The 11,169-nt window shown below is 38.9% G+C and overlaps 2 protein-coding genes across 2 annotated transcripts; both read right to left on the bottom strand.

Moving 5' to 3' along the window:
- Window positions 1-3,760: 3,760 nt before the first annotated feature.
- Window positions 3,761-5,047, bottom strand: LOC150077622 (uncharacterized protein F54H12.2-like). Its single transcript, XM_090385966.1, has one exon. The coding sequence runs from the start codon at window positions 5,045-5,047 to the stop codon at window positions 3,761-3,763; it is 1,287 nt and encodes a 428-aa protein (XP_090242092.1).
- A 1,336-nt stretch (window positions 5,048-6,383) lies between these two features.
- Window positions 6,384-6,827, bottom strand: LOC150077623 (uncharacterized). Its single transcript, XM_090385967.1, has one exon. The coding sequence runs from the start codon at window positions 6,825-6,827 to the stop codon at window positions 6,384-6,386; it is 444 nt and encodes a 147-aa protein (XP_090242093.1).
- Between the last annotated feature and the right edge of the window lie 4,342 nt (window positions 6,828-11,169).

Raw genomic sequence — 11,169 nt, forward strand, 5'->3', positions numbered from 1 at the left:
GGCGAACACGTCAATACTCATAGACGAGGAAGTGTACGTATCGAACTGAAATTTTCTGCTCACCTACCCGAGAACGTTACAGTGGTGTTGTTCGCAGAGTTTGAAAACATCCTTTCGATCACCAGGGATCGCTCGGTACTTCTGGATTATGAACACTGAACAGATTGAACAGATTTTACAGATGGATGTCTACACACGGAAATTTCCATTGGGAGTGTGTGCACGTGATGAACTACCTACACGGATGGTACCAAAACCGTGTCTCCTTGTAGTCAATACAGATCCCTCACATCTACCTGGGCAACACTGGGTTGCCTTATTTCTACAGGAACAATGTGGCGAATACTTTGACAGCTATGGTCGCAAACCAAAAAAGGACTTTGTGAAATTTTTAAATAAACAATGTAAAAAATGGACGTATAATGCTACTGTTATCCAACACAAGTTGTCTATAGCCTGTGGTTTACACTGTATTTATTTCCTTACACACAGGTGTCGTGGCTTAACCATGCCCCAGATTGTTAATGTGTGTTATTCTCCCGATTTGTGGATGAATGATGTTATTGTAACTGTTGACATAACAGAACATTTATTTCTAAATAAAAATAATTTTAAATAAAAAAAAATGGTTTTTACTTACATTCGAACCCATTTCAGCTTTCTTGCCCTCAACCGTCTTGGGGAGGGTAGGAAAAAAGATGACTTTTTTCTTTTCTTCACAGGAACATCTTCAACAGGTGGGGGTGGTGGCATTTCTTCCGTGTGTACTGATGGTGCAAGCTGTCTTTTTAGACCTAAATAAGTCTGTAAAGTGGTTAAATATTCTCTAACTTTACTTTCAACATCCAAATCTTTCCTTTGAAGAACAGATGACATTTTGTCATCCAAACTTTCAATTTCTTTCTGCTCTGGGGTGTTTAGCAGTGTGAATTTTTTATACAGCTGATTCATTTCCTTATGAGGGATGTGAGCAATGGTACTATTATGCTACCAAGTAGGGGAAACAAAGCACCACCGTGCTGATGAATAAGTTTTCGCCTTTGTATGAAGGGCACCTGTTTATTTCCTAATAATCTCAAGATTTTCTTTTTCTTGGAGAGCTGTGAATGCTGTTTGCTACTTAGAGGGATATTGCCACAAAGGAGATTTTTACAAATTTCACAAAGAGATGTGATTTGTGCTGGCGTAGTGTGTTTTAAGACAGCTGTGGCTTGTTTTGGAGTGGCTTCAGAAATAAACTTGATGAGGTTTTTGTGCTTTCGGAGTCTAGAAGCCATATGGGTACATAAACAACGTTGGGGGCCTCTTCTGGCAAAATATTACTTCGCAGACGGAGCACCTCAGGTGTGTCCTGTTTAAAATCTAGGAGCAAATAAGAATGTGCTCGACTTGTTGCTTCTTTATAAATGTCAATCAGCACACCCGACCGTCCAGGAAAAACTTGTGTGGCAAGATGAGAAAATTGCCGAGAGTCACGTGGGTTTTTGAAAACTATCAAATAGTGTGCGTTAAGACTGATAGTTCTAAACTGTGTACCCTGACAAAATAAATTTTGTGTTAGCAGAATCACACTTAGACTCCTGTGATGTGACCCTTTTATAAAAATTTCGGCTACTTCGGTATTGTCTTTAGCCTGATGAATTAAATCATCGATAATTAGCAAATTTTCAATACTTGGGTCAAACTGTGGTGGTTTTAACCCGTTTACAAACTCTACTTCTAGGAAACTGCTGAATTTTTGCTGGTACTCTGAATAGCAGTACACGATTCTTTTGGGTGGTGGGGTTATTAATAGGTTTCTATTACGAATGAGGGATAATACAAATGTTGTTTTCCCTGACTGGGTGCCCCCAGAGCCAATAGATGTAAACGGATGTACAAACATTTTAAAACTGGTTGTTGTGAGTGGGAGGATATATATATATATATATATATATATATGTGTGTGTGTGTGTGGATACCGTTGTTATCCACACACACACATATATATATATATATATATATATCCTCCCACTCACAACAACCAGTTTTAAAATGTTTGTACATCCGTTTACATCTATTGGCTCTGGGGGCACCCAGTCAGGGAAAACAACATTTGTATTATCCCTCATTCGTAATAGAAACCTATTAATAACCCCACCACCCAAAAGAATCGTGTACTGCTATTCAGAGTACCAGCAAAAATTCAGCAGTTTCCTAGAAGTAGAGTTTGTAAACGGGTTAAAACCACCACAGTTTGACCCAAGTATTGAAAATTTGCTAATTATCGATGATTTAATTCATCAGGCTAAAGACAATACCGAAGTAGCCGAAATTTTTATAAAAGGGTCACATCACAGGAGTCTAAGTGTGATTCTGCTAACACAAAATTTATTTTGTCAGGGTACACAGTTTAGAACTATCAGTCTTAACGCACACTATTTGATAGTTTTCAAAAACCCACGTGACTCTCGGCAATTTTCTCATCTTGCCACACAAGTTTTTCCTGGACGGTCGGGTGTGCTGATTGACATTTATAAAGAAGCAACAAGTCGAGCACATTCTTATTTGCTCCTAGATTTTAAACAGGACACACCTGAGGTGCTCCGTCTGCGAAGTAATATTTTGCCAGAAGAGGCCCCCAACGTTGTTTATGTACCCATATGGCTTCTAGACTCCGAAAGCACAAAAACCTCATCAAGTTTATTTCTGAAGCCACTCCAAAACAAGCCACAGCTGTCTTAAAACACACTACGCCAGCACAAATCACATCTCTTTGTGAAATTTGTAAAAATCTCCTTTGTGGCAATATCCCTCTAAGTAGCAAACAGCATTCACAGCTCTCCAAGAAAAAGAAAATCTTGAGATTATTAGGAAATAAACAGGTGCCCTTCATACAAAGGCGAAAACTTATTCATCAGCACGGTGGTGCTTTGTTTCCCCTACTTGGTAGCATAATAGTACCATTGCTCACATCCCTCATAAGGAAATGAATCAGCTGTATAAAAAATTCACACTGCTAAACACCCCAGAGCAGAAAGAAATTGAAAGTTTGGATGACAAAATGTCATCTGTTCTTCAAAGGAAAGATTTGGATGTTGAAAGTAAAGTTAGAGAATATTTAACCACTTTACAGACTTATTTAGGTCTAAAAAGACAGCTTGCACCATCAGTACACACGGAAGAAATGCCACCACCCCCACCTGTTGAAGATGTTCCTGTGAAGAAAAGAAAAAAGTCATCTTTTTTCCTACCCTCCCCAAGACGGTTGAGGGCAAGAAAGCTGAAATGGGTTCGAATGTAAGTAAAAACCATTTTTTTTTATTTAAAATTATTTTTATTTAGAAATAAATGTTCTGTTATGTCAACAGTTACAATAACATCATTCATCCACAAATCGGGAGAATAACACACATTAACAATCTGGGGCATGGTTAAGCCACGACACCTGTGTGTAAGGAAATAAATACAGTGTAAACCACAGGCTATAGACAACTTGTGTTGGATAACAGTAGCATTATACGTCCATTTTTTACATTGTTTATTTAAAAATTTCACAAAGTCCTTTTTTGGTTTGCGACCATAGCTGTCAAAGTATTCGCCACATTGTTCCTGTAGAAATAAGGCAACCCAGTGTTGCCCAGGTAGATGTGAGGGATCTGTATTGACTACAAGGAGACACGGTTTTGGTACCATCCGTGTAGGTAGTTCATCACGTGCACACACTCCCAATGGAAATTTCCGTGTGTAGACATCCATCTGTAAAATCTGTTCAATCTGTTCAGTGTTCATAATCCAGAAGTACCGAGCGATCCCTGGTGATCGAAAGGATGTTTTCAAACTCTGCGAACAACACCACTGTAACGTTCTCGGGTAGGTGAGCAGAAAATTTCAGTTCGATACGTACACTTCCTCGTCTATGAGTATTGACGTGTTCGCCTACAGCATTATGGTCAGGAGAAAGGTCAAATCCATACAGCACATTACCTTCTAGGTATTCTTTATAGGAAATATCATTACCCACATCACGTGTCCACTTGTTCAGTGATGTGAAAAGAGAGAGGTATGATCTGGTGTAATGACCCTCTTTATAATTAGGTGTCAGAGGTTGACTTGGATGCTGAATACCATCAGCTGACACTACCAGATAACATAAATTGAAGTGGGCAAAATTGAATGGATTGCGACTGTACGAACCATTGAATGCTTCACTTGCAACTAGACCTATAACTAATCGAGAAGGAATGTCGCCCAGATAGATGTTGTCTCTTGTAGAATCACTCATACCTTTAGGAATCGAGTAATAGCTGACTTGCACCCTGTTTATGGGGTAGTGAATAGGATTTTTTTCAAGCACAGTCAAGTGGGCTAACAGAACTTTAGGATTTAATCTTACTTTGTGCACGAAGAGGGTTGCTTCCTGAATATGAACTCTGCATTTCATGTCTGTGGTGACGGCCAATAAACAGAATTCTGGGTTACTTCGCACTAGACGAATACGTAGTGACACATTATTAATGATATATCTTGCCTGGTGACACAAATCCAGATGTAGGCGCCCTAGAAGTTCCACACTCCTTGATTTTGCAATTGAATCCTGTCGTTTACACATCCCACATTCTGTCTTGGTGAACATTTCACTGACATCCGCAACGTCATCTTTCACGTACAGTTCTGTTGTTAATTGGGTACATTTGGCACCGCGATCGTAATTCAGAAGTTTTTCTAAATATGCCCTGTAGGGATAAGTATCTGCTGATGCATTGATTAATTTATCTTGTAAAAACAGATCGACCTGACTGAAAAGGGAATGAAAAAAATTGTTCACCACACTCACAGATGTGGCATCTATCTCTTTCCCGTCACTATGTGTAACACGAACTTTCAGACGTAAAAATGTTTTTCCAAAATCTAAATATTCTTCTGAAGTACCGGGAATAAAAAATTCGATGGGGCCTCCACTATCCACACTGCCTAGTGGTTGAAAAGTCACATAAGATGAACGTTCGATAGATAGGTTAATAGCCGGTTTTTGAAATAGATCTAGTTCTGACATCATAAGCTCCATGTTTAAAAAATATCTCTGCGCTTCCTCTTCTTCCCTCTTCCTTTCTGGTTCAGAACCTTGTTTGAAATGGACTGACCGACTTCCGATGCTCTGTTTATAAATGATCGTTTGAGGGGCACCCCCTCCAAAACATCACCAATCACGTTTTGACCTGCTCTTAAAACATGCTTACCCACAAAACGGGCAGCGGGTTTCAAAAGTGGTGTTAGAAAAGAGAATGCTGAACGAAAAATGCTACCAAGTCCGTACCCACGCTGCAAAGGTTGTCCGGCAAATGCATTACCACCTCCCGCTTGTACCGTGTAGTAATCTATGTATTCACTCATCTTTGCGAAAATGCAGCTTCACTAAAGTCTTCCCACTTCTGAACTCTAGAAACTGTCCACTGTCTGTACAAATACTGATGGACACGGTGTGAAACCTGTGTCTCAAAAGGGGGTAATAGTCTGGGTTTTCGTATGTAAATGTGTTCTGTTCAATACAGGGAACAACACGTAACAGTGGAGCACACGTATCACCTACAATCTGGTCCTGAATCAGGTTGGAATAAACAAAATACGCTGAGACACCCCGTTTTATATCTGCAGGGTACTTCCCACTGACAGCTCCACTCAATTTAGTACCAATCTGGTGAAACCCAAGCATAAGACCTAAACCTGGGGAATCTTGTGGAAACACTAATGAAAAGTTTTCTGTTATGTGTAAAGTCAGGGTATCGTCTGAATTAACATTCCCACTTAAACTCGGGCAGACGCTCAACATTGCATCAAGAATACTAGAGATTGATTTATAGTTTCCATGTGGAAGCACACACATCTGGTAACTGCCACCAGTAACAAGAGTAAAAACAACATCTCTTGCACTTGGGGCAAAAGAAATTTGACCTTTGATAGGTAATACACTCTCACCTACAGATGTATCTGTAAATACACGGCAGCCTTTCCCCCGTACACCTGCTTTTTGAAGTCCAAATAATTTTACTAGTTTCTCGGGCAATTGTATTTTACCTTTTCCATGCACATTCACTGAAAATTGATATTTTGCAACAGTCTTTGTGTGTACTGTAAATGAAATAAGGGGATGAACACTGTTCAACTCATCTAAAAGTTGTTGATAGTCTTTATACTTTAAAGAAAGCACATGTAAAATTTGTTCAGAGTCATAATCGTCGCGAAGTACATGAAATTCATCGTATCCTTTTGTGATATTGTTCCACACTCCTGGTAGATGGATTTCAGAAAGTGCCACCACCCACTTCCCACTCAGATTAATTTCCCGGGGTAATTGAACTTTGAAACGTGATTGGGTGTTATCGGGATACATGTCCATACTTGCATTACTTGGTAGGGTTAGGTAAAACATCTTTGCTTCGTACCCAAGAATTGTAGGATGCAGGGTATCCAAGCCACTTCACAAGTAACTGTCTCTGGCCACGCACTGTACGCTTCCCAAGTACTTTTTCAATCAGATACACGTTTTCAGGTACCTCGTTATCAAAACGGACTCTCTGTAGCTGATGTTCATAAAATGTCCCTTCTATCACCTCACCATCTCTCCCTTTAACCTTATATACTACAGGGTGCCTTTTGATTACCTGAGCTATGAAAAACACCTCCTCAGACCAATTCCCTCTGAACGCTTTTCGAAAATTATGGCTATCATCACTAAGAACAACATGGTCACCGATTTTAAACTTGGGTTCCGAAACTTTTGGATGGGGTCTATATAATTTAGCATAAACTGTTTCTTCATTATGCATGGTGACATCTGCAGGGGCCATACCAATAGATCTGTGTACAGTTTCATTATAAGTTTTCACTAATTTTTGCAGCACGTGAATATATTTATCATTTTTTGAATATGTAACCCATTTATAAATTTTTTCTTTTAATGTTCGAATAAATCTTTCTGCCATAGAAGCTTTCTTTTCACTTCTAGTGGTGTAAAAGTGGATATTTTTAGATTTGAATAATGCACGCACTTGTTTATTAGTAAATTCCTTTCCTTGGTCACTATTAATATTAAATGGTACTTCTTCTTTAAAAATAGATTTGAAAGCTTTAACTACTTCTTGTGAATGTTTAGATTTTAATGGTCTTACCCAACCATATCGTGAAAAGCAATCAATACACACGAGAAGAAAATGAACACCATTATTTGCTTTAGCAAGATTTGACATGCTGGCTAAATCACATTGAAATGTATGGTGAAGACCAGGAACTTTCATCTGGTTACGAGGAAAATTTCTTCGTTGCTGTCTGTGTCTCACATATGTGGGCTGTCCCGATAACCATTCTTTCACAGTATGTTTGGGTAATTTTGTATGTTTTTGTAAAGCATTAACACTAGCAAAGCTCCCCACCACAGTAGGATTATAATAATCTTCTAACATGTTCTCTTTATTGCAGGTAAAACAACACTAACTCTGGAACAGAAGATACTTACCTTTATAGTACTTTTCATACTTTTTGTAATGGGAGAATTGTGGACTGTCCTTGAAAAGAGAGCTGTGTCAAGATTTTATCAGAATAATGATTCCTTTGTAAATAATTTTGTTAACAGTGTTCAATAAAAGACTTCGTTCATTATAATTCTGTGTCTTCCTTAAAAGTTATATTTAAAATCACTTTCAACTGACAAAATACTACCATTGATTTGTTAATGAATACTTTAATTATATTCAAATAATACCATTGATTTGTTCATGAATACTTTAATTTATTGCCTGTGGTTTAAAATAGTCTTCTCATTTAAAATTCTTTTAAAAATATACCAACCAGCAGTAAAATTAAAAAAATCCTCTCTTTGAATTCCAAGGATTACTACAAAGGATTATGACGTCATAACACATGTTACACTATGCATGTCTTAACATTGTGCGACAGTACCGCCGCCTAGCGGCGTGGGTGAAAAAGAGAGGGAGGGTGGAAAACTGCCCTTGGTCAGCTAGGTTAAAAGTGTTTCAACGGCAGCGCCACCTGGTGGCGTATTTGGGTCGACAGACCACCCGCTGTGAAATTCTGTTCAAAGTGTTTCGGGGGTAGGGGAGGGAGGGGGGAGGCAGACCGCAAGCTCGGAGAGGGGAGGGTTGGTGGGGTGGGGGAAGGGAGGCTTGACAGACCGCCCCCCCTGGTCAGTTTCGTTCAAAGTGCCCCCTCTCCTACTTCTGTTTCCCATATCCGAAGGCACCTTGCGCGGTATCGGAATACTCCTTTCGGATACCCCCGGGGGAAAATCCGGTGATCTTGGGGAAACACTGCATTTTTACCTCGTGGGGGTTTTAATTGATGAAAATGCATAAATCGCCGAATACGGTTTCAGCTGGAGTTGATGCAACGTGTGTTTAGAAAAAAAAAAAAAAAACACGGGGGAACGTTGAAAGCGTGTTTGAGAAGACCACGCAATCTGGACGCGCGTTAACTCCACACGGAAGATTCACGTATCGTCTGCAAAATTTACCGTTTCATTTAGAGGTTCATTTAGACACCGACACGGTCGAACCCAGTACATGTACACAATTACGAGTACGTTCGCGCAGCGAAATGCAAATTCAAGCAAACGCCATTCTTAAATGCGTCCATTTGAACTAAGTTTGGAAAGTCTTCTGAGGGTCATCGGGTTCACGAGCGACCCTCAGACGACTACGGCGAGTCAACCCGCGCAAATACGGTGAATGAGTGTGTGGGGCTGGGGATTTTAGAAGCTTATTTATTACATTATATTATATCGATCCCCTGTGATTAGTTCCCCTTTACAATAACTTCCCACTTCGGCATCTGACTATTAACTTTACAGAAAATTCTAGGTTCAAGGGGAAAAGCTCTTAGATGTATTTAATTCCCTTCGGATACTCTGGTACGTGGAACAACAAAAAACACACAAAGGTTATATATAAAATTCAGTTTATTGTACATATTTACATGAATACATCAAAACCAAAATGATTAAACCCAAACATATGACTACATGATCCAGTCTCATTTTCTTATATACTGTACATATATCTTAATCATTTTATTTTATTTTTTTATTTTATTTTATTTTATTAATAACAAGATACACAACAGGTAACCATTAACAGTGTATCTGAGATCAGATCAATAAACATAATAACAATAATGTGAAATCCTACAGGACGATAAACATTGATACAAATTCAAACAATAAAAGCATATGTACAAAAGAGGATTGTATTAAGTTAAGTTACCGGTAAAACAAGTAATAATTAATCCGTTAGAGAATAGAAAAATAATATAACAAATAATAAGCTACAATAATTAGATGTGAGCTAGTCACTTTGCAGTTTAAGTGAAGAGGCAAACTTGTGGATGGAGTTCATCAGTGATTGGGAGTTGTCAAAGAAGTCAATGCGAGAGTCATTTGCTGATTTGCTGATTCTGTTCAGTGGACTGAACTTCATTAAGTCCGTGTTGGCAGAGTCAAGGCGAAACGGTGTAAGGTTCCTGACTTGTCTACAGGGAGCATTGAAGTTTATTTTACTCAGGATATCAGATGCTTCGTAAATTCCAGTGATTACTTTGGCTAGAAGGGCGATGTCAGCAGTAACTCTTCTAGTGCACAGAGGCCTCAGATGAAAGTAATCACACAGCGATTCATAATACACTGAGTGATAGAATAGAGGATTGCGGTACGTAAGGTAACGGACAAAGTTGTTTTGGACTGCTTCAATTTTGTTAGTTAAAGTCTTTGTGTGAGGATTCCAGATGGGTAAACTGAATTCAAGGATTGGCAGAACAATAGTTTTATAGAGGATAACCGCATATCTGTAGCTTTTGAACTTGTATGTGTTCCGTTTGATGAATCCCAGTGTTTTGAATGCTTTGCTGGTGATTTTAAGGACATGGGCATCGAATTTAGCACTGCTGGAAAAGAGAATCCCTAAGTCGTTAACTTGGTCACACCTTTCGATGATCACAGAGTTAATACTATACTCCGTATTCATTAGTTGTGGAGATCTGCAAGATGAGAAAGAGATTACTTTGCACTTCGAGGGGTTAGCAGACAAGCCATTCAGGGATAGCCACAGAGAGAATTTATTAAGAGCACATTGAAGCTGTTGAAATCGGTAGTCTCCTTCACTGCTGAGTAGATCTTAAGATCATCTGCATAGAGAGCAACTTGAACATTGGAGGTGTACATGAAAGAAGAAAGATCATTTACGAAAACAATGAAGAGAAGAGGACCTAAGGGAGAGCCTTGTGGTACTCCGCTTAGTGGTATAAAACAGTCTGAGTTCACTTGATCGATGATAACGCTCAAGGAACGATGCGTAATATAGCTGCGTAGCCATGAGAGCAAAGGGTCACGGATACCATATAGCTTAAGTTTTTCCAGAAGTTGTTCGTGCGGGACTTTATCAAATGCTTTGGATATGTCTGTGTAGACTGCATCAACTTGTAGGTGGTTATCAAGAGCTTCAGAGGTGTATTGCCAGAAAGGAAGTAAATTTGTGACTACTGACTTGCCACTGCAGAAACCATGTTGATTCTGATCGATAAAAGGCTTGAAGAATTCGAAGAGATGTTTGTGCACTGCTGTGTCGAAGAGTTTAGCCAGGCTGTTTTGCAAGGTTATGGGTCTGTAATCGCATACGTCATTTTTATCACCTTTTTTGAAAATAGGAACTATATTGACCTGCTTAAAGTGCTTAGGATACTTCCCCAGCCTGAGAGAGAGAGAGAGAGATAATCTTTAATGCCCTTCATGGCCAAAAAGCCAGGAGAGACAGGTTGAAGATCCGCAGTATGAGGGGTTTCAATGTAGTGACAGTCCTTTTCCAAAATAAGCCTGGAATGTCATCTGGGCCTCTAGTATAGTCATTTCTCATGCTTTTTAATGGCGAATTTAAATCTTCATCAGTGATAAAGAGATTAATGAGGATATCATCTTTAACAGGTGTGAAGTCAGGAAATGAGGCAGGTCTCAATGTATCATTTGTTTGAATTCTAGAAAAGTGTTGCATCGGTTAAAACCATTAATAACAAAATATCAATCCTCTTTCTATCATTTCTTACATAATTCAATACTTATTCATTTACTTATCACAATGATTATTAACAGGTATCACTCACTTCTAATTCCCATCCAAAACATATTTAATT

Source organism: Mastigoproctus giganteus, chromosome 12, assembly GCF_048544385.1.
Source record: "Mastigoproctus giganteus isolate SK-2022 chromosome 12, ASM4854438v1, whole genome shotgun sequence".
Taxonomy (NCBI): Eukaryota; Metazoa; Arthropoda; class Arachnida; order Uropygi; family Thelyphonidae; genus Mastigoproctus; species Mastigoproctus giganteus.